Source organism: Borostomias antarcticus (genome assembly GCF_949987555.1).
Source record: "Borostomias antarcticus genome assembly, chromosome: 1".
NCBI classification, from domain to species: domain Eukaryota; kingdom Metazoa; phylum Chordata; class Actinopteri; order Stomiiformes; family Stomiidae; genus Borostomias; species Borostomias antarcticus.
The window spans coordinates 48,018,987-48,042,193 of NC_140234.1; the positions used below are offsets into that span (position 1 = coordinate 48,018,987).

The following is a 23,207-nucleotide window of genomic DNA, read 5'->3' on the forward strand; positions in this document are numbered from 1 at the left end:
ACACCACGGAAAAAACGATCTAGCAGCTGGACACTTAGTCCTGGTGATGGAGGAAGGGGTGAGTTCAGTAAAGGTGTATATCACACTAGTAGATTGTAAATGTTAAATAGAGAAATGGAGTTTCTGATGAGACAACGGTGAAGTGGTCCCTATCCTCTACCTTTTTGATGAGCTGTAGCTCTATGTTGTTCTCCCTGTAAGACTGGAGGAGGGCGAACAGGCACTGTTTCTCGCACACCGGGCTGCAGCACAGCACCACGGACACACACTTCAACAGCGTGGCCTTGCGGTTGAAGGTCTCGTCCCTCAGGCTCTCCGACGAGCCGCTCTTCTGTCACACACACACACACGAGGAGAAAGGGTTTGATTCGTTCATCTTTTCTGGGGTCCCCCGTTAGTTGTTAATGAAGCAGCATCAGCTAGCTACTCTTCCTTATTGGGTAACACTTTACAATAAGGGTACATTAAAAAGCATTAGTTAATGCATTATTAAGCATTAAGTAACAGTTAACTAATGTCTCTATTAACCTTTACTAAAGTTATTTATGTTAACTAAGGTTAACTCACCTAACCCTAACCTTAACTAAGGTATTAATTAACATTAGTAACCTAACCTAACCCTAAATAAGCATTAGTTAACAGTTAACTAATGTTTTTTGTGACCCTTATTGTAAAGTTTGACCCCTTATTGTGTCAGGACTGGACTGGAAAAGTCAGACCTTACCTGGACTCTCATCCCATCTTGAGCTTTGAGATAGACGTTCTCAAAGGCAGTCTGCTGGTGTTGCAGTGGTAGCATCTTTCTCTTCTCTGAGCCGTCTGGCCCCGTCTCCAGAAACAGCCTGAAAGAGATTAGGATCTGTTACAGCATGTAGGTACAGAACTGAAAACACTATGGTCTAATATGGTTTTATGGTTCCTCTATTAGTGTGAAGCCCTCTCAGAAGCATACTGTACTTCCATCCTCCTCTTGCTGATCTGTCCTGACTGGATAGGTGAAAGCCTGATCTCCTCTACACAGCTGATGTCAATCCATTCATATAAGATGAGTGGTTTTCCAAGGAAGGAAGCCTGTGGCACTGTGGTATGTAGAGTTCAAACCCCGTACTGTAGCGGACACCCACCTCTCCACTGACATGGCCGCCAGCATGCCCACGTGATGGTGAGAGTCCGACAAGTGGGAAGGCAGGATGACCGAGACCGGTAGCTCCTCCTCCATCAGGGTTAGGACTGCCCACTTACAGCAAGGGTCAGCCTGATAGGGGAGGGGCAGAAATGCACTGTGGGCCTTCAGTCATTACATACAGCACTCTTAACCACAAGACTGCGAGTGTGTGAAGGGTGCCCTCACCTCCAGCAAAGCCAGCAGACAGTGAACCAGCGCAGCCCTCACACTTGCCGTGCACTTCCCTGTTCTGCCTAGGATGCTAAGAAATGGGGTTTCAATTTAACAGAATAGCACGACAACATTCTTGGCTGCAGTACATCCCGATTCCAAAACCTAGGCCCGGTCTCACCAGAATCCAGAGACCACCTTGAGCAGAGCCCCCTGGGCGTGTCTCATGTCATCGGGCGGGTTCTGGGAGCGGCCCAGGCTTCTGATGGACGGCAGCAGGCCGAGCAGAACCGCAGCACAGATCTCCTGGTCCTGGCGGTACTGCGAACACAGGTCCCTGCACGCACAGCATGGCCATCAGAAACCATCACTGTCAGAAACGACCGCCCGCTCATATGGAGTGAATAAAGTTGACATAAACATCATATACATTGTGAAGGAGATGCAGCTGTACTGCAAGACCAATGGAAATAGCACAAGTCTTTGAGGGAAATGGAAGATTCATGCTATTTCATTTGGTCCTGCAAAGTGTTGCTCTGCTGTATAGTATCTCCTTCAAACTGAATGTTCTATAAGCACCTTGCAGTGAGGTAGCAACAGGACACTTTTCAATAAATCTAATATAATATAATGAAATATAAATATAATATAAATATAATTACAAGGCTGGGCAATTAGACAGGCACATGATAAAACCAGGAATTCTAGTCATGCTGCGACAGGATGTGAGGTAGGAGGATGAGAGTAAGTCTTTCTTACGCCAGAGGCCTGAGCAGAGAGTCAAACTCCTCGGGTGCCAGAGACGCGTCCTCAGCAGGAAGCTTCTTCAGCAGGACCAGGTACTGAGAGACGACACGAGACCGGACTATCAAGCTGAACGACACGTTAGCCAGAGACACCAGGATGATCTTCACTTGCCTAGCAATTGGTTTTATCAGAATTCATCGCTTCCTGAGTGGAACCCACTTATACCAGTGCGCCGATAACCACACAGCACCCTGGCGCCCCGCTCACCACATTGAGGTGCAGCGGCTTAGTGCAGTCCGCGTGCTCCGCCAGCAGCAGCAGCCTGCGCCTGACGTCGGCGGGTTTAAAGGGGAGGCCGTGGACCAGCTCGGCCGAGGCGCAGGCAGACAGCAGCTCCAGCGTGGCCAGGAGAGCCCAGTCGGGCTGGGCCAGGTGTTCCTCAGCCAGCAGACTCCTGGCTCCTAGAAGAGATGAGAGGTTGGGGGAACCACTGGCGTCATGGACAGCTTCTACCCTGTCCCTGCTGAGTCAACTCATCGTAACACACAAGCCCCATTCAGCCAAGCGGAGCCCCGATGGCTACACATTAGCTTGAGGCTAGGCTAGAAACGCAGGTGCTAACACGACAGGCGCTCACAGACCGGGATGAGACAAGTCCCCCTCACCCGATGCGTCGTGGGAGTCCGCGGTCTGCCTGTGAGCGACGCCGGCGCTGCCGTGGGCTCCGTCGCCGTCGTCAAACAGGTCAATGTCGTCCCGCTGCCCGGCCTGCGTCCGGGTCACGTCCGGGTCCTCGTCCGTCGGCTCCTCCTCCACCGACACCAGCACGCTCCCCCGCCTGATCGGGTTGCTCAACTGGGGATCAGAACCCGGAGAGAGGAACGGACGCGGTCAGGGCGATGTCGCTGCTACGATCCCGGCATTGTCAAAAATGATCATTAATGAGATTGAGAGCGATCTCTCTGCCACGTACCGACAGTTTGCATATTTCTGCAAGCTCGGACAGAAGCCGCACAGGGAGGAGCCTCAAGAACAAGCGGGAGGAGACGGGGCTCACGATGTCCTGAGGAGGGAGTTGAGGATGAGGGAAAGAAAAGATCTAAAGCGGACGACGACGACGACCATGATGAGTGATCTTACCTTCCCCCCTCTGTTGACACACTGCGAGCACAGCCTCATGACGGACCCGAGTGTTGCCATGGTACCATCCTCGGTCATCTTCACCTTGACCGTTGATATGTACTCGCTGAAATCCTGAGCCAGAGACTGTAAAAGTACAACACACACACACACACACACACACACACACACACACACACACACAGAGCGTGGATTAGGGCCTACACTCGCGGAGGACACCTTCGTGAAGCGGAGGCGAGGTCACCTTTGCTTTGAGGAAGAGTTGGGAACGGCAGGCTTCTTCCTCGTCTAGGACTCTGGTGGAGACGTACGCAGCCAGGACCCCGGTCAGGAGACCACAGCAGCGCACTAGACACTCTGGTGGGGTGGTCAGGGACTGGAGGGGGGGGAAAACGCCAGGGTTTGAGATGGAATCTGCTCATAACTAGGGTTGCAAAGGGGTTGAATATTTCCGGTAAATTTCTGGAAACTTTGAAATTTTGACCTTTTTTGTAGCCTATAACAGCTTTTTTTCAACTATTTTTTATTTTATTTTATATACTCTTTTTGGGATTTTATAAATTTTTCATCCAATTTGGTAGCCAATTGACCCTGACCTAGTGTCCAGTTACCCCCTATTAACTGTTGAGGATTCGTCACACAACCCGGCTGGTCAGCAATGCGAAAGGGAGAGACAACTCCCTGACTATCTCAGCTCGCAACCGTAATTCAGGATTGCCGTTGTGTGGCGAACTCTCAAGCCGAGATTAAACTAACCATCCTTGGGGAGCGGTGGCCCAATAGGCCGCTCTGGGATCCGGCCATACTCGCCCATAAATTCCTGTTAATTCCCATAAATTCCCATGGAAAGTTTCCAACTTTGAATATTCCCGGAAATTTGCAACCCTACTCATCCTCACCGACAGAGACAGACAGACAGACAGACAGACAGACAGACAGACAGATAGATAGACCGACCGACAAACACACACACAACTCGTACACTCACATCAGGTGAGTAGCAGTTGAGTAGATTGTCTGCCAGAGCCAGGAGAGCCTGCTCCATCTTGTCTTTGAGGCCGGGGACAACAGTGAGCTGTGCGTCCACTGAGGCCGCCACCACTCCCTTCACTTTAACCGAGGGGTCAGGGGTCGCCTCGTCGAAGCTGAACTGCAGGTACAGGCTCTCTATCTCGCTCAGGGTGTCTTTGGCGTCAGGTGACCCTTGGTCGTGGGTCAAAGCACTTCGTATCGAGAAGAGGCTGTCATTATTATGAGCACTGTGATATGTGCTGCAAAATGCTATAGACATCATTTGAAAAGGGCCTAGCTTATACTTAAACTTATGCTCAAAGTCTTTGTGGAAGATTTTAAATTGCATGTGAAATATTATGCACTTTTCCAAGATGATATCCCTGGATTTCTGAAGTTTCAAGTGGATGCTTGTAAAATAAATGCTCATTTATTTTACAAGACAGATTTGTCACTCATTTACAAGACTGAGCAAAATAAAGTTAAAAGTATATTTTTTGGGGGGGGGAGACTGTGGCTCAGAAGATAACACAGATCGTCCAATGACCGTAGAGTCAGCAGTTTCGAATCCCGGCTCCTCCTGTCCTTGTGTCCTTGGACACGAAACCCAAATTGCTCCCAATGAGCAGGTTAGCACCTTGCATGGCAGCTGCCGTGAATGTGTGTGTGTGAATGGGTGAATAAGAGGCCATTGTAAAGCACTTTGGATATAAAGCACTATATAAGTGCAGTCCATATGGACCATATTAAGTGCAATGTAGGCTACCTATGATACTATATAATCACATTTACTAGGGAAATTTAAAAAAGGCAGCCCCACCAGTTATACAACTATTTAATGTCCTGAATTAGCTGCTATCCTATATCCTTCTCCTACCTGACGAAGTGGTAAGAAAAAAAAAGTTAACATACATTACAGAGTAGTCACATTTCACATTTCCAATTGAATCCATTACGATTTCATAGTGTGAGAACAGCCAAGTCTTTGAAAACCCATACCAGGTTTTGCGTGTTACTTTGTAACGGTTACTTTGCAGTGAGAGCAGTGTTGCCAACTTGCCAACTGTCGCTATATCCAGCGACAAATCTAGCAAGTTTTTCTGGTCATTTGGGGAATGATTGTGTTGACAAAGCTCTGCAAAAGCATCTAATATATTCCGTTCCGCGGTTCACGTTACAACAGCTCATAAGAGCCGAGTGGGTCTACAGCGAGGGCTCCTCCTCCTCCTCACCACTCAGCCAGTCTGACTAGATAGCAGCCCCACAACAAATATGTAAACAGTTTGTAGGTCTACATTCATTAGGCCACTGCATCTGTAAAAAATACATTTAAAAAGCTAACGTTATAGTTATATGGCAACGAAAAAATAAGTTTGTACATTCGTAAATAGTAAACTACCTGGCCAGCCTTTTCTATCCATTTGCCTCTTTCAGAATTGCATATTATGCAAATTATTTGATTATGTCATCTAGCTACTTCTAGCTACTGTTGGTAGAACCAACAGCTACTTCCCTTACAGAGGGCTGGCAACACTGAGTGAGAGAAACGCAGCAGGCAAAGAGCGGAGAGTGGCAGGCAAAATACATGTAATTGGAGAGATTAGGAAAAAGTGGGGGGGGGTAAAGCCAATATTTTGAAATGTGAGGGGGATATGTCCCTGGGCTTTCTGACTGTCAGGTAGGCTACTTTGGGGGTTTCAGTTGATCTTCTCTATGTAGGTTTCTGGCTGGCACGCACTTCCACACAGCACTGTGGCTACTTGGCTTTTCCAAACAGCAGGTCACAGACTGGGCTCGCGCTGTACTGTGACTAGCGAATTGATTGGCTCAGTTTCGCTCGCTGCCTATTAACTGACTGTCAATGCATGCGCATGCAGATCCTAACACGCATCCACAGTATCAGATTTCTACACTGGCCCAATCCTAATGTTCACACTCAGACTCACAGATTTAATGTCTTTCAATATAAGTGTCTTTGACAGGCAGGCTCTTGACCCCCCTCCACCCCCCAAAAAAAATTCTCGTCAGATCTGCACGAATCACTTAGGTGACCTATTCTGGATTCAAAACGGTGAATTTCGACAAAAGGTGACAAGTTTGCATGCCTAATATATAGTGTTCTGGAATGAAACCTCTTCTTTGTTGTTTTGTGTTGACATTGATAGCAAATAAACATATATGAAGAAAACTAGCATTAACTGTGCATTCTAAAATATAATTTCTTTCACCTCTCAATTCCCTGAGGACCAAAGAGGAACATCATTCCAGCTCTTGTGTCCTTCAGGGTCAAAGGCACGAGGATTCTGGAGATCAGGTTGTGGGGGAAATCCCTGTGTAGAGAATGAAACTTGTGTGGGGGAAACTTGCTGATACAACAAAATAACAACTCGGCACCAAGGAAGCCTTAGATAACGACAGCTATGGCATCTATTGTCTAGCTGCTGTATCTATCAAGAGACATTACTGTGCGTGGGTAGGACGTGCCGCAGTGCTGACCTGCAGATGATGGGGTGAGGTCTGGAGCTGTCCTCCGCCTCCTCGCTCTGTTCGCTCATCAGCAGCCAGCTCCTGATGGTGTCCTTCAGGTTCGGGGGTCCCGACCCCTCCCCTGCCGCCCCCAAGGGGTCCCAGCCGGACCCCAGGCTCTTAGGGACCGGGCACTTCAGCAGGGCCTGGGCCAGACAGAGTGTAGCTGCCCTGTGCTCATACACGTGCACACACACACACACACACGGAAGATAAGGCCATATCACTCCATCTTACACGAAAGTTGAAACGAACCATCAGTGATCACACTATGAGTCATAACAGTGTGCTCAGGATACATAAAACATTCAAGATCCACACAGATGCACAGAGACCTAAAAAAAAAACAAGACAAAAAGAACACTCACTGCGAGGGTTTGCAGGCCGTCCCAGAGAAGAGCTTCCAGAACTCTCGGTCCATGGGAATGAGCCCCCCCTGGACGACGGAGGCCAACAGGCCCAGACTGGGGGCCTCTGTCTGGGGGGAGTTGACTCCACGCAGGGCCAGGGCCCACGCGCGGCCCCATAGCCTCGCCAGCTCCGCCCCGTAGGCCATGGAGCGCTCCGGGTGTCCGGCCTGGCAGCGGGCCACCTCCGTCAGGCAGAGCAGCACGTAGGGCCCCCGCTCCCCCCGACGCTGCTCCCCCAGCAGCTGGCACAGAGCGGACACCAGGGGCACCAGCTCCCGGCCCGGCACCATGGACGGGTACTTGGAGGTCAACACTGAGGTGATCTGCAACCTAGGCAGATAGGGAGGGATAGAGTCGACAATAAGAAGTAGGAGATTCTAGAAATTCATTTCTAGAGTTATTTCCATGAGGGACACGTGGTCGGGAGAGCGACGGCCAAGCAACAAGGTTACGAGTCTCTACTGGAGGTCCCCACCATGGTACGATGTCAAAGTCACTCTGGTGGGGCTGCAGGTGGTCTCGGAGGACCTCCCAGCCGAGCTCGATGCGCCTGCGCTTGCTGGGCGTGACCTGGGGACTGCCCCTCTGCGTGGCACAGAGGTGGGCCTGGGTCACCTCCAGGATCTGGAGGTCCTCGCTGAAGAGCTGGAACACGGACACACACAGACAAAAACACGCTCGCTTACATATGTGTGTGATCCAGCTAATGCAGCCTGGCAAACCAGACTTATCGCGGAAAAAAACGGTTTCACGATAAGTCTGGACTTCCAGCCACCCAGAATTTGAATGGACGGGAGTACGAGACGAACTCCTTCAGCCAATCAGCGTAACAAAACATAGATCAAACTTTTGCCAAATCCAGTCAGAAGAATGGTGAAAATTTATTTTCCGCTGAGAAACTCCGCCAGTGCATACTCTCGTTCTTCTTTAATTGTTGATATTGAGTCTATTTCTGAATTAACTGCACTTATGGCTGTGTTTATTCTTCTAATGTTAACGTTACCACTTGTTGCTTGATTCTACTAGCGGACACCTGCTGTATTTCTCGTCATCGTCTATGGGAACCAATCCAAACCATTTTCTTGGAAAAATCTAATCGTTCTGGGTGGCTGCAAGTCCAGGGCTGCGTATCCCAGAGGCATCGTAGCGCTACGTTCATCGTAAGCTACGGCGTTCATCGTAGCGCTACTCTGGGAAACGCAACCCAGACATAGTGAAAACGTCTTTTTTCCGTGATGAGTCTGGTTTACCAGGCTAAGCTAATGCGAGTCAACAGAGAGAATGGATTCAAATGGTGAAGCCGAGAGGTTAGCTTAGCTTAGCATCATCACCTGGTGGCAGATGTCGGCAGTTAGCTCGATGAGGTTGTCTTTGACGGCGATGTGGCGAGACCCCGTAGCGTATTTCCCCCGGCTCCCGATGTGGCTGATCTCCCTCACCAGGGCGTCGTAGAGGTTGTAGAGCAGACTCTGCCACTTGGTCCAGTCTTCTGCATGGGCACCTGGACAACGCAACGGTAGCACAATCTTTGTGCTGATCGACCAACTAAACAGCCATATGATTTTACATAGCTTTTCGTCAAAGTATATCATTGTTTGAAATGTAAACAATACGTTTGTATTATTTAAAACGTTTGCATCTTTAAAAACAATCGCTGATTCTGAAGCGTCACAAACAGGCCACCGTACCCGTGTCTTGGGTCTTGGCCCCCTTGGGGTGGTGGATGCACAGCTGCAGCTTGAAGAACTCCACCAGCTCCTCCTTCAGGGCAGTGCTAGGCCTCATCTCTGTCCACACGTAGAGCATGGAGGGGAAGAGCTCCTCCCCCAGACCACACACCCTCATGCGGCAGTTCATGGCCGCCGACCGCAGGAAGATGTTCAGGGCTGCGACCAGGTGCTCCACTACCGCCAAATGTCTCTCGTGTCTGAAGTCAAATGCAAAGGAATACTATTCACTGCACAGTAGGGGTGTAACAATATATCGTGCCACAATATATCGCGATACAGAAACGTCACAATACGTATCGTCAAGGTGAAAACAATACCGTGATATGTTTATTGTATGTCAGTGAACGCTGGCTACACAATGCTGGTAACAAACACGTCTTTTGTCTCTAGGCCTATCCATGATATTACAACAGTTAAGCTCTAAATTCACAAAGTGTAGTGGAGTAGAAATGTGGAGAAATGCACTATTGGTGTGAACAGCAGCACTACTGCAACGCTTCACACCTGCCCTTAGAGTATCGTATCGTATTATCGTCAAACCAATATTGTGTATCGTGAGATTAGTGTATCGTTACACCCCTACTGCACAGTGAAGTCAACGGGTCATACGGATAGTTTAATGCCCCCATCGTCGTGTTTGACTGTCTGCAGTAGCGGACGGTACCTGGCATTGAGCAGAGCTCTGGAGAAGAAGCAGAAGAGCGTGCCGCCAAGGCCCTCGGTCTGCACACAGCAGCCCTGCACCACTGAGCGGATGATCCTGCTCACCTGCACACGGTTGATGGCCTTGGAGGCACTGATGAACAGCTCACAATACAAGTCCAGCAAATCTACACACAAGATGGAGATTATAGGAGGGGGAGGGGTTGATCAATGAAAACACACACACACACACGCATTTATGGAAATTATTCATCTCACCCTGTTATCTCACCCACAGCAAATCTTTATTCCCTCTTGTGTAATCTAGTATTGAGTGAACCTAACTTCTATGATAAAGGGCCTAATTCATCCTTAACTGTGATTCCCCTGACAGGCCTGCATATCCTATCACTGTAACCAAGTGTGAAGGTCCATGTATTAAATAAATATATATGACTGTGCCAACTGATTAGTCTGGAGAGGCCATGGAGGAGTCTGGGAGACAGCTTGTCTAAGAGACAAAATGTCTCACTTCACTTGTATCTCTTCTTAGAAGACAGAGCTAGTTAGAAACCGTGAAGGCCAAGGTCAATTGGCCAGCGCTTCGCTCTGCATTTTCTGGCACAGACTGATAAATTGAGTTACTGACCCTGTACTGAATGCCTGTCAGGGGGACTACATTCCTCACAGTGGGCTTGAGATTACAGTACTGTTGTATAATCCTTTATACAATCCTTGTATAAATGCATGCTAAAACTGTTATCTCCTTTGGAACACTGGAACCCTGCGTGGTGACGACTGTTCTCGGTGAGCTCATATTAAAAAGACATTCTGGTTGGTATCTCTCATTTTATTGATTGATGAATTGAAATATCATGTGCAATTGATAAATTATTATTTACAACTAAATTATTAGGTACAACTCTGCAGAGCTGGAAGTATTGACCTTCAGTCCTTCACAACATTAAAATACAGCCCTCCGGTTGGAGTGAGAAGGGGCCTGGACATAACTGCCAAAAGGGGATTTTCCCAAACACATATTTCAAAATCCTACAAAAAAGGTGAGAAGAAACGGTCTAATAATTTTTTGGCATAAGCTTTTGGCAATATTTTGTACATTTTCTGACATCATAGAATGCTTGGTAGAGGAACGTACTGACCACAAGTGTTTCAAAATTCAGAGCCAGTTTTTGGCGTAGTGGCCAAGCTCGGTATTGCAAGTGGCGCCAAGAACCTGAAACCTATGAGGAAACTGAAACCTAAATCCCGCACTTCACTGAAGTTACAGTAATATGGGTACTGTAGAGCCACCTATGAATGAATCATGGTCAAAATGTAATGGTGAGTTCCTTTGCCCATGCTGCACCCCTCCACTGAGTTTCATGCATATCGGGCTGGTAGTTTTTGTTTAATCTTGTCCGCATGCAGACACACACACACACACACACACACACACACACACACACACACACACACAGAGGCGATAACATTACCTTCCGTCATTCTATCAAACAGATCAAAGTACACAATGGCCATATCTGTGTGATAAGCTGAGCTTTGATTGTAACACCTAAGCTGTGAAGTCTGGAGTTGACCTGTCTTTGATAACTTTGTTCTACAGATCTTCTACTGAGTCCGTTTTTAATTTATCTTTTATCTGTTGGCATGTTTCTCTTAATCTTAAGCAGAAAAATGCATTAATCAAGGAGATCAGGGTCTGCAGCAGTATCATAGGTACTCAACAGAAAAGTCTGATATATATAATACACAGTTGTTAAGGAAAACACAATCTGTCCTGTCTGACAGCACCCACCCCTGCACTTACAGTAGACAAATACTCATTCATACCCTCAGAGATTTCTCAACTAAATTCCAACAGAAAAACGTAAAACCAGCTCGTCCACCCAAACACACTTGGTAAAGGGTTTTAGCTCTGTTTTTAATATTGTGTGTGTATTGTGCTATTGTGTGTCGTGTTTCTACTGCCAATACCGACAAATAAAAGTTCTACTTGACTTGACTTTTACACTAATGGATTAAGTGTTATGGCATACATACAGTATTGCATATACACAGGTATTAATGCACAGTATTGACTAAGTAATATCACTAATACAAAGGAAACACTTACTGTGCCACTGCTGCTGGGTGATGTCACACCAGTACTTGCGCACGGATAGGATGTCCTTCAGGAGGACGCTGCTGTAGTCCTCCCCATAGGCCGAGCAGCTGAAGGAGCTCCTCAGCACCTCCATCACATGGTTCAGGAGCTCGCTGCACCTCAGACGAGGACCCCCTGCAGAGAGAGGAGAGAGGAGGAAGGAGGTGACCTGCTCCTGTGTGCTGCATCGTGGGTAGTGGGAGTGGTGTTTGCTCGTCGGAGGAGGAGGAGGAGGCGAGGAAAAGGGATGGGAGGATTGAAGGAAAGGCTACTGAGAGATCAGACCACCGTTGGACACGCGCATGGCCACTGCAGACTCTTACGTTTGTTGGCGCAGCGGATGAAGTACTTCACCAGGCTGCTGACCTCTCTCATCTTCTTCTGACGGTTGGCCAGAGTGGTGGCAGAGACGTTGGCTTTCCCTGCCTGAAGGACCTCCGTCTCCCTCTGAAGGTACCGCTGCAGAAACCTGAGCAAAGACAGGAGAACGTGAGGGTGCATGGCATGTCATTATGGGGCTGTTGCTGGAGTTAATTGACTTCTGCTAAAGAAAAAACACTGTTTGTGTGGTCCCAGGACAATTACAGGCCACAGCTCAAGTTCATCGGTTTGCGGTTGTCAGGAGAAATTGATCATCGCCTACTATAGGTAGGTTAGGCTCTATTACAGGATAACGCATGCAAAGCATACAGATACCTGAACACCGCATCCCAGGTGAGTTGCTTGGAGCCTCTAACCGCCGGGGGACCAGAGGTGCGGTCTAGCTCTTCCACAGTGTCACGGGATCGGATGAGCCTCTTAAAAGTCTCTGATTCTTTCTGTATTTATGGACAGAATATGTTAGAGAGTGTCAGTACATTTGGGGGTGTTGCTGTGTATGGCAGACATTGACATTAACCTTTCTCTCTGTGGCTTTGTCATTCTCCAGTCCCCTGCAGCACACCAGGAGCTCGTGCAGGGCCAGGCTCATCTTGTCTCAGAGTCTGGAGGTGTCAGCTCGTCAACTTCAGAATAGGCATCTGCAATTTATAAAATATTGACAGGTGTCATGAAATAGAAGTTACTCGAGCTACTCGAGCTAGTAAGTTACATAAACATTTGCAAACCTATGTTCTGCATCCACCTTTCTTCACAGGGACAGGACTTGGGAGTTTGACAGTCGGTTAGCTATAGCCAAGCCCACATTGCAAATCACAGCCCGAGCTAGTCTGCTAGCTAACGTTAGCTAAAATAGTAGCTTGCAATGCTTTAGCTAACGTACACAAATAAACTCGTTATAAAGTAGCTAATTGCATTGATGTTATATCAACAACAACAAAAATGACATGCATATAGCGCACGGGATTGTTTTAAAAACCTTAATTATGTTCCTTGTTTAGAACTTGCACAGTGCACGGACTGACTCGTCGACACGAGGAAATCGCGCCTCCCACTGTTGAAACAGAAACAGGAGAGCCATCCCCTCCGTGGTCATTCGGATCACATGATCACACGTAGCTAAACAAAAGTCACATGCCACCCTTCCCAATTCCAACATGGCTTTCGTGGAGTCGAAGATGATAGGCCTGCTTGGCTTTGAAGTTGCAATCCTATTTCTTCTGTGTGCGACTTGTCAGGGGAGTTTTAACGGATTCCGGAAATTTGTAGATGTCCAGGAACTCAGTACAGACGCTGGTGTGCTCGAGGAGCTGTGGTTCACTCAGAAACTGGATCACTTCAACGGTGGAGACAACCGACAATGGAAACAAGTGAGTAAGGCAAGGCAAGGCAAGTTTATTTATATAGCACATTTCAGCCACAGGGCAATTCAAGGTGCTTTACATGAGACATTAAAAGCATTAAAACAAAAAGCAAGACATTATAGACATTTAAAACAAAAGGCAGGACAAATTAAAAGCATTAAAACAAAAAGCAAGTCATTATAGATATTTAAACAAAAAGCAGGACAAATAGAATATAGGAATAAAAGTTACAGTGCAGTATACTGATAAACATAGCTCCTCTTAGAAAGCAGTGGCAAAAAGAAAAGTCTTCAGGCTTGTTTTAAAAGAACCAAGAGTTGCAGCAGACCTGCAGTTTTCTGGAAGTTTGTTCCAGATATGTGGAGCATAAAAACTGAATGCTGCTTCTCCATGTTTTGTTTTAACTCTGGGGACAGAAAGTAGACCTGTGCCAGACGACCTGAGGGGTCTGGATGGTTCATAGCATATGAGCAGATCAGAAATATATTTTGGCCCTAGGCCATTCAGTGCTTTATAAACCAACAGCAGTATTTTAAAGTCAATTCTTTGACAGACAGGAAGCCAGTGTAAAGACCTTAGTACTGGTGTGATATGCTCCACTTTCTTAGTCTTAGTGAGGACTCGAGCAGCAGCGTTCTGAATCAGCTGCAGCTGTCTGATCGATTTTTTAGAGAGACCTGTATACATGCCGTTACAGTAGTCGAGTCTACTGAAGATAAACGCATGGACATGGAGCTGAGTAGAACTGCAGCTCCATACCTTACCGTGTGTGTGTGTGTGTGTGTGTGTGTGTGTGTGTGTGCGTGTGTGTGTGTGTGTGCGTGCGTGTGTGTGTGTGTGTGTGTGTGTGTGTGCGTGCGTGCGTGCGTGCGTGCGTGTGTGCGTGCGTGCGTGCGTGCGTGCGTGTGTGTGTGCGTGTGTGTGTGCGTGTGTATGTACGTGCGTGCGTGCGACATGACTGTCTCCTTATCTGTGCTAGAGCTGTCTCTCACCTGTCTTCCTGTGTATGTGACTCACTTTTACTGAGTTTCAGAGGTACTTTGTGAACGATAACTTCTACAAGGCTGGTGGTCCAGTGTTCCTGATGATCGGTGGAGAGGGTTCAGCCAACCCTATGTGGATGCAGGATAATGGGACCACCTGGCTGACTTATGCCAAGAAGTTCGGTGCCCTGTGTCTGATGCTGGAGCACCGCTTCTATGGCAAGAGTCAACCCACAGAGTATGTTGCCTCGGCTGATTTGCCTCATCTGAAAGAGCCATGAGCTGTTAGTTGTCGGCGTATTACTATTCTTCAAGTTCCCCACTAGATGGCAGTCCTTCATCGACACGAGAGAGACCCGTGTGCAGTTCCATCAAGATTATTTGGGAATCTGTTCAGATTAGGTCTTTTTACAGTTCAGTTATACTGCGTTAGGCACAATGAGACTGTCTGTCTCTTATTTGATTAACCCTTTGCCTCCTGCCCCTTGCACAGCGACCTGAGCACTGAGAACCTGCGCTTCCTCAGTAGCCGGCAGGCTCTAGCTGACCTCGCCCACTTCCGCACGGTCACGGCCGCCAAGAGGGGGCTGAGCAACAGGAAGTGGGTGGCGTTCGGAGGCTCGTACCCGGGCTCGCTAGCCGCCTGGTTCAGGCTGAAGTACCCCCACCTAGTCCATGCTGCCGTGGCAACCAGCGCACCTGTCCATGCCTCGGTCAATTTCCCAGGTAATACGACCAGACTTGCTTGCTTATGGTCCTTTTATCACTTTTTTGCCTGATGGTGTCCCTGTTCCCTGCCTTCCCTTCTCTCAATCTCACTGTCACCATCACCATGTATAAGAGTCTTTGAGCATACCCACCCTCTCACCCACCAACACACAGACACACACTCTCCTTTGAGAACAATATTGATGTCAGATATTGTTATTAAGTCCACTCAGTTCAGTCCACCACAGTTCCATTGCCCCCCAAAAAACATCACCTCATTCATTGTGGTACAGAGTGTTATTGTCTCTAAGTACTTTTGACCTGTGAGTCTAAACATTCTCAAAAAGGAGTAAGTAACTTCACTTTTTCCACTTTTTTTTCTCCTATGGACAGTTTGGCTATTTCTACATTGTTTATTTTCTAAACTGTCTTAAACTGTGAAATTAGCTATTTTGGGGGGAGGGGGGGGTATCATCGTGACTACCACATTGTGAACTGTGTAAATATAGGCTTGACTGAAGTTAATAGATACATAGACACGACCCATGCATTATTAAGAAGTAGGTCGCTCTGTTAACATACGGTCCTGCATGGATTTCTCTCTTCCTTTGAACTGTGCTGTCGCTCTTGTTGTTTTATTGACTCTATGTACTTGAAGTAGAAGGTGAAGCAACCATTTAATTAGAATAAGAACAAAACACATATAAATAAATTAATATAAGTAATAAACTCTATGTACTTGAAGTAAAAGGTGAAGCAACCATTTCATTAGAATAAGAACAAAACATATAAATAAATTAATATAAGTAATAAACTCTATGTACTTGAAGTAGAAGGTGAAGCAACCATTTAATTAGAATAAGAACAAAACACATATAAATGAATTAATATAAGTAATAAATTATATTTGAAGAGCCCTCTGTCTTCTGCTGTGTTTTCCCAGAGTACCTGGAAGTGGTGAGACGCTCACTGGCCTCTGAGAACCCAGAGTGCCCCCTGCTGGTGAAGAAGGCATCTGACACCTTATTGGAGCTCCTCAAAGACCCCCTCAACTACTCCAACATCACCAAAGACTTCAAGTAGGCATGCTACACGTCTCTTCTCACGAACCCCATCAAACAGCACCAACATGGCGCTTTCCACACACATTCCTTACAACCACAAATTCCGATGTGCTTTTTCCTCAAACTCACTATGGAATGTGTTTATGCAGTCAATGCACTCAAGTGGTCATGTGGTAAGAGTGTCCGCCCTGAGATTGGGAGGTTGGGGGTTCAATCCCTGGCCAATTAATTCCCAAAACTATTAAAAAAAATGGTACCAAATGCCTCCCTGCTTGGCACTCGGCATCAAGGGCTGGATTGGGGGTAAGTCCAAGCGACATACTAGCATCATGTCCAGGGGGTGTACTAGTACATCAAAATGTCTCACGCTAAGGAATCAGGAGAGAGGTTCCTGCCCTATGGGCAACTAGGCTCGAGAACCATTGGTTCTCAAGGCTACTTACTTACTCTCATGTGAGTGTGGTCTCTACCAATAGTGTTCTTATGATATACGTAGGTTAGTGGAGAGCGGTGATAAAGAATTAAAATGTAATCTTGTATACCGTGATGTAAGACCAGATGTGAGGTGTTGATTTGTGATGGGTATAGCTATGTTCGTCTGAGGGCGAGGGAGGGTACAGGACAGGTAGGTGGTTCTGGGTTAGGGTTAGTGCCGGGTCCAGCTCCAGCAAAATCTCCCTCCTCCGGGGGGGGGGGGCTTTTGGGCCGAGCCCGAGCTATCGGAATGTCGGACGGGGTCCAGAAGGAGTCGGAATGCCGTGACGTCTGGTCCTGTCTCCTTGACACAACCTTCTAGAAGGATCCAGCCAGCACTCTGGACAGACTGAGGAATCACTCGCCACCCCCTCATACTGAATACCGTCTGCTTTCGTTCTCTTCGTCTCTCCTTCATTCTTCATCTTATCTATCTCACGTTGTGACTCATCGGCTTATTTTTGTAATCCCCCCATCAACTCTTTCTTGGTCTGTCCTTTGTTTGGCCTGTCTCTCTGTGTCCTTTTCTGCGCAGCTGTGCAGTTTCTCTTAAGATTGTGCGGGTTTATAGCATGTGAGCTTTTAAAGCTGACATCATGTCCAAATGTTACTGTAGGGTCACTTTATATGGCTAGAGGGGAAGGCGAGGCGTGTTTTATTAGTCTGGCTACAGTTGATGATGTCACACTGACACGCAGAGAAATAGGCCATGGCTTTGACTGGCACTGGACACCTTTAATCTGGGGCCACTCACACAAATATGCACACACAAGCTATATATATATATATATATATATATATATATATATATATATGGGCTGCTGTACGTCATTACCAGTGCCCTGACCACACTGTCTCTCCAGCCCATGGCCCACTCCGCCCATACACACACACACAGTGACTGTCCAGTTTTCTGACCACCTTATACATCAGACAGATTGCATCTGCGTCATGGTTCTGCCCTGAACCTCAACTTCCACAAATACACACACACACGCAGCCTGGGACAGGTCGCTGGCAAAGTCAAGTCCTGTCAAATCAGTGATTGTGTGTAGAATTACTGGAGTCGACTTGTGCGGGGCATCTAGGGTGGAATATGATGACTCATCACAACAACAACAAATTGCGCTGTGTGTGCCCGACGCCCGCGGACAAACGTGCGTACGAAACCATGCTCTGGACTAGAGGATGGCTGAAGTGCTTCCTGATGTTTTCCTATGTCAGTTGGGGTCAAGCCTAACCCTATTCACAACACTGACACTTACTGGGAGTGCTTTCATCTATTGTAAGCCCACAGCTGTAAGCCAAACCCTAAAGAGTATGCTACTTGCACTAACATTCATCATCTAACATTTTCATGATTTGTAAACTGTATTTAAAAACAAGCACAGACAGTGTAACAGAAACTGCCAATCAGTCTTTGAAACGGGCACAACAGCATTCTAGTGCAGGTTCTCACTGTCCAAGTACCATACCATACCACTGTATTTATAGAGCACATTTAAAAACAACAAAGTTGACCAAAGTGCTGTACAAGTCAAACAACAATAACACACAAAGAGCACATAGTAAAACATACGCAGTATGTCACATGAAAAAGGACAAGTCTCTTAGGCTATGTCAGGAAAACGCCAAAGAATATAAGTGTGTTTTGAGGCGTGATTTACAGCGGCCACATGCAGAGAGATACTGTGCTTGTATGACTTCCAAGGTCACTTGAACCCAGTGCACAGTGATATTTGTGAAGAACTCTTCTCATACTGTAGATTTCTGTAACCCTGCTCTCTCTCTCTCTCTCTCTCTCTCTCCACTCTCCCCCACACTCTCTCCCACTCCCAGCCTCTGTTCCAGGCTACAAATCCAGTCAGACATGGACTCTGCCTACCTCCTGGAGACCCTCGCAGGGAATTTCATGGACGTGGTCCAATACAACAAGGACAATAGAGATTTTGAGGTAAGAGAGAGAGGGGGGAGAGGGAGCCATTCCAAGGCCAGCGGAGCCAGATTGATCCTGCAGGGGAACCATTTTGAGGTGGGTTCTGAGGTGAAGTGGGAGTGGAGACCCGGGGGCAGGTGTCTTATTGAGTGTCCCCCCAAAGGAGGATATAAGGGCGCCGTTGTTCCCGACGTGAGAGGCCCCGGGATGCGGGCTCTAAAAGCGGGGGGGATCTCACTTTCATATGCTGCAACCCCAATCAAATGTGTGTCCCCTTCTCATAACCCTGTCTGCTTTTGCAAGTTAAGTAAGAGTCATGGTGGGTTACGGGGAGAGGGGGGTTGGGGGGGGGGGGGGTTCCAGATGCCATTTCTGACCATTTTCCCAGAAGTGTGTTGTGGTCGTCATGGTGAGCTCCCCCCCCCTCCTGTCTTCTCTCTTTCTCTCTCTCTCTCTCGCCCACTTCCTCTCGCTTCCTGTCGCCCGTGAGGCAACGTGAGTCCGGTTACCAATAAGCTGATGTGAAAAAAGCACAAAAGAGTCTTTTGGACCGCTGACAGGCTCGGGTTTCCTGCCCCCTGAGTAAAGAGCTGCTTCTAAACTCGGAGAGAGCGGTGTTGTATGGACTCCACAGGAACACACACACGGAGAACGCGGTTGGCTCAGCAGGCCAGTGAGGTCCAGACGACCGTCTACCAGTGGTCTCAGGTGCCACTGAGGAATGTGGATAAGGCGTAAACTTAGATAGGACTACATGTAACAGAAGCCCAATAATCAAATGCTCCGCCATGGTCGACAGGCCAGTGAGATGCGAAGGAGCAAGTTGTGTAATGTATATGTGTGTGTGCGCGCGTGTGTGAATATATATGTATATACTGCATATACTTATACATACAAATACACTGCAAATCTTTCTGCACTTCTTAGATTTTGAAATATGAGATTAATTATCTTGTTTTAAAAGTGATTTACCAGTTTCTATCTTGTTTCTAGACTCAAACCAGCTTATTTTAAGATTTCTTAGTAAAATTATCTTGCTGCATGGACAGATCATTTCACTAGTATGAGTAATGAGTAATTTCTGCTCAAATTTCTGCTCAAATTCAGTATTAAGAGCTTCTTTCCCAGACACAAATTAGGCCTTAGCCTCGCCCAGAACTAAGAGACCTTTTCAATATTAAACAGTTTTCATTTTTTGAGAGAGGACTAACCTGTGACTATGAAATCAGTCAAGTAGGTGGACTGCCCCCCCCCCCCCCCCCCCACCCACCCCGATTTAGCTGTGCAACACCTACTGTTGTGTGGATGAACTCTCAGACACGGTAGTTAACTGGCATGTCGCTGTCTCCCTGGCAGGGTGTGGTGGGCACCAACATCACCATCAAGGTGCTGTGTGGCGTGATGTCCGACGCCTCTCTGGGTGAGCCCTATGCCAGGTACGTCGCCGTGGCACGACTCCTCATGGCCACCTACTCCATCAAGTGCCTGGATGCCAGCTATGCCAACAACCTGAGGGATATGACCAATACCTCCTGGAGTGGACCTGCGTCCCACGGAGGTGTGTGCGTGTGTGTGTGCGTGTGTGTGCGTGTGTGTGTGCGGGTGTGTGCGTGCGTGTGTGTGTGTGTGTGTGTGCGCACCTCTACATCATGCAAGTGTATTTTATGGAGTAGTAGTGTGTGTGTGTGTGTGAACATAATGTAAATTGTTACCTCACATGACTCACAGTATGTACGCCTAGTTTTGTCGCTCAATAACTTATAACTTACTTGCTCACCTATGGTCATTTGTACCATTTTAAAGCGGGGTATTTCAGCAGTCTACCACGACAGGGCTAGTGTGGCTCGTTAAATGTAATAATAGTGAGAAACAAGGCAGGATTATTTTGAAACCAACTCTTGGTTGGGTCTTCAGTGGAAAAGCTCTGTTTTAAGAGAGGACAGTTTATTTGCAGTACACTAAGACTAAGGGGCGTGTTTTAGTGACTACTGTATGCATGCTCAACCAAAAAACTGTTTCCTTCAGTTTCCATGGCGAGGCTGTTATTGGTATTCCCAGAGCTGGTTTCTTCAACAAAGGGGTGGGGCTTATTGCTTTCGCCAGGATCACTGGGACAGGAAGCAGGCTTTTAAAGAGCTTTGTGTAAAACTGTGTAAAGTTTAAATGTAAAATGTGGTCACTCGGCTCCTCTCCTCACCCTCCCTGGTGGATTGAGTTCCTCTAGCTTTCCATTATTTGTCTTTTCAAGCCAAAAAAAAGAAAAGGTTTGTGTGTAATTTTTGACTCATTGTTGACCTGGCCTGTGTCACTACAGTCTTGTGGTTGCTCGCTTCTGACGCCAACCAATGATGTTAGCTCTATGCCTGACGCGTTTGTTGAGTGTGCTGGGCTTACTTTGGATATATGATGTATGGACATGGAAAATAACATGAAATATGACTAATTATGTATTGTGTGTGACACAGGGAGACAGTGGGTGTACCAGACCTGTACTGAGTTTGGCTTCTACCAGAGTACCGATTCCCCCGATCAGCCATTTGGAGGATTCCCTCTCCCGTGAGTATGAAGGGCAAATGAGGTGTGTGTGTGTGTGTGTGTGTGTGTGTGTGTGTGTGTGTGTGTGTGTGTGTGTGTGTGTGTGTGCGCATGCGCATGCGCACGCGGTTCTCCTACTCCTCCATCCCCTCTTCCATCATTTCTTTCTAACCTGTACATCTGTCGTTGTCTCTCTGTGGTTGTCTCTCTGTCAGGTACCATGTAAAACAATGTGGGGACTATTACAACGTGAGCACGCAGACGCTGGCGGACGCCGTGGCGCAGACCAACGAGTACTACGGAGGCTACGACATCCGCACCACCAGGATCGTCTTCCCCAACGGCTCCATCGACCCGTGGCACGCGCTGGGGATCACACGGGACATCTCAGACGACCTGCCTGCCGTCTTCATCAAGGGTGAGCGAGCCCCAGAGATGAATACAGTATCCGTCTCTGGAAGAAACAAAACTCTGTTTCAAGTCCACATAGCCTTTACCATGTACCGTGTCATTTTTGCAGTAGGTCCCAAGAGAGAAATTGACCATGACGTTGACAGTTTATATGCTACCTATCCTATCAATATCACACATTTCACGTAATATTCATGAATATGCGTCTCTCCCCCTCTGTGACCCAGGGACGGCCCATTGTGCCAACATGTACCCTGCTAGTAGTCAGGACCTTCCTCAACTTACCTTGGCCCGGGACCATGTCTTCCTTCTCCTCCAGCACTGGCTGAAGCAGTGATGAAGCAGTGATGGACAGCTACCATAGCCAATCAGAGCCCTTGGAAAATAGTTTGATTATCCCCGCCATCCAATCAGTAACTTTGGGGTGACGCTTATTGATTCGCACACACTGATGTTGTTGCTCCAGGAAAGGCACTTTAACCACTCCTTCATGCTGCATGATCTGTTTTTGTAAATGAGAAATAAAGATGATTTGTTACTTTTTGACAGCAAAGCCTTTTTTCTCCTTTGCAAGTTGTGTACGAAAATACATGCCTGCGTATTTCATGTGGCGTTAAGTAGAATGATATGACATTGTTTTTCGACAGACGTACATGAAATGTTCCAGATCAATAAGTATTTCTGTTCTGCTCTGCTCCGTGAACCATACCCTCTCATGCCTTTAGACCAATTGAAGAACTGATTATATCCACAGAAGGGTTAGACGAAGTATTAAAGACAGAACATTCAGGAAATATTGTATTTCTGGAGGGAAACTGCAAATGTGGAAAAACACTAGTTGCTATCCTGCCTGTCTAGGCGCAGGTTGGTGGTTTTGGGTTTGATGCGGTGCTTTGAGTGCTTAACATTCAGGAAACTCTACAGAACATGATCCTCACACAGCTGTGTGCTCTTTTGATTCTCTCCGTGCACTCACACATTATTGTATTTGCCCTCCACTGTGTTTATTTTCACAACAAACACCTCTCAGCGTCCCAGCTGGACCCCCCACTTCCAAACCCCCGCCAAATCCTGCCCTGCCTACAACCCCGTCCCCACCCACATACCCCTGGTGGGATGTGAACCGACCAGAGATCTGAAGATTCCACCTGGATACTGAGGGTAAGTCCGGGACCACATCTGTTAAAGGGGAGGTCTGGTGGCTCAGATATCCCATGTATCCCATAACTGAATACATTATTACTACTCAGTCAGTGTGCAGTACCTACCCTTTGTCTGGCAAGATATCCTTTAATTCAGGACATCATGCCTCCCCTGTCTGTTTTCATAAGCACATGCGCCCTCATTCACTGTGAACTCACCCAGCTACACTCTCGCTTATCCCCAGTAACACAATGTCCCCTAAACTATATATCCACTCTTAATAATAATCCTCTCTTCAGCATGTCATTGAGCCTCATCTCATCACATAGGTGTGTCTATGTCAGAGAGAGACGGGGGGCGCGTGGAAGGGGCAGCAGGTGGTCTTTTTGTTAAACCTTTCAATAATCTGAGGGGCTCCAACAAGGAGCTAGGTGGGCTTGGTCTCGTGTATCCATATAAATGGCACAGTGTATATTGGAATAAAAAACGGTTTATTTGCATTGCGTAT

The 23,207-nt window shown here is 47.3% G+C and overlaps 2 protein-coding genes across 2 annotated transcripts in view; one reads left to right on the top strand and one right to left on the bottom strand.

The window, feature by feature from the left end:
• Nucleotides 1–12,724, bottom strand: part of atm (ATM serine/threonine kinase) — a 31,827-nt gene extending 19,103 nt beyond the window's left edge. The window contains exons 1-23 of the mRNA XM_084447825.1: nucleotides 12,602–12,724; nucleotides 12,400–12,521; nucleotides 12,027–12,172; nucleotides 11,674–11,838; nucleotides 9,565–9,730; nucleotides 8,859–9,097; nucleotides 8,502–8,671; nucleotides 7,646–7,815; nucleotides 7,129–7,500; nucleotides 6,731–6,931; nucleotides 6,463–6,564; nucleotides 4,212–4,446; nucleotides 3,468–3,599; nucleotides 3,224–3,349; nucleotides 3,057–3,146; nucleotides 2,749–2,938; nucleotides 2,351–2,544; nucleotides 2,096–2,178; nucleotides 1,518–1,673; nucleotides 1,352–1,427; nucleotides 1,125–1,255; nucleotides 725–842; nucleotides 161–331 (exon numbers count right to left, since the gene is read on the bottom strand). Coding sequence (XP_084303951.1) covers nucleotides 161–331; nucleotides 725–842; nucleotides 1,125–1,255; nucleotides 1,352–1,427; nucleotides 1,518–1,673; nucleotides 2,096–2,178; nucleotides 2,351–2,544; nucleotides 2,749–2,938; nucleotides 3,057–3,146; nucleotides 3,224–3,349; nucleotides 3,468–3,599; nucleotides 4,212–4,446; nucleotides 6,463–6,564; nucleotides 6,731–6,931; nucleotides 7,129–7,500; nucleotides 7,646–7,815; nucleotides 8,502–8,671; nucleotides 8,859–9,097; nucleotides 9,565–9,730; nucleotides 11,674–11,838; nucleotides 12,027–12,172; nucleotides 12,400–12,521; nucleotides 12,602–12,673 — 3,627 coding nt within the window. The 5' untranslated portion in view covers nucleotides 12,674–12,724. The remainder of the gene's footprint in view (nucleotides 1–160; nucleotides 332–724; nucleotides 843–1,124; nucleotides 1,256–1,351; nucleotides 1,428–1,517; nucleotides 1,674–2,095; nucleotides 2,179–2,350; nucleotides 2,545–2,748; nucleotides 2,939–3,056; nucleotides 3,147–3,223; nucleotides 3,350–3,467; nucleotides 3,600–4,211; nucleotides 4,447–6,462; nucleotides 6,565–6,730; nucleotides 6,932–7,128; nucleotides 7,501–7,645; nucleotides 7,816–8,501; nucleotides 8,672–8,858; nucleotides 9,098–9,564; nucleotides 9,731–11,673; nucleotides 11,839–12,026; nucleotides 12,173–12,399; nucleotides 12,522–12,601) is intronic.
• A 529-nt stretch (nucleotides 12,725–13,253) lies between these two features.
• prss59 (serine protease 59, putative) lies at nucleotides 13,254–22,048 on the top strand. The gene is made up of 9 exons (XM_084438853.1): nucleotides 13,254–13,451; nucleotides 14,479–14,666; nucleotides 14,922–15,154; nucleotides 16,080–16,215; nucleotides 18,514–18,628; nucleotides 19,967–20,168; nucleotides 21,076–21,166; nucleotides 21,361–21,563; nucleotides 21,784–22,048. Exons 1-9 carry the CDS (start codon nucleotides 13,260–13,262, stop codon nucleotides 21,891–21,893), a joined length of 1,470 nt encoding a protein of 489 aa, XP_084294979.1. The 5' UTR covers nucleotides 13,254–13,259; the 3' UTR covers nucleotides 21,894–22,048.
• Nucleotides 22,049–23,207: the final 1,159 nt, after the last annotated feature.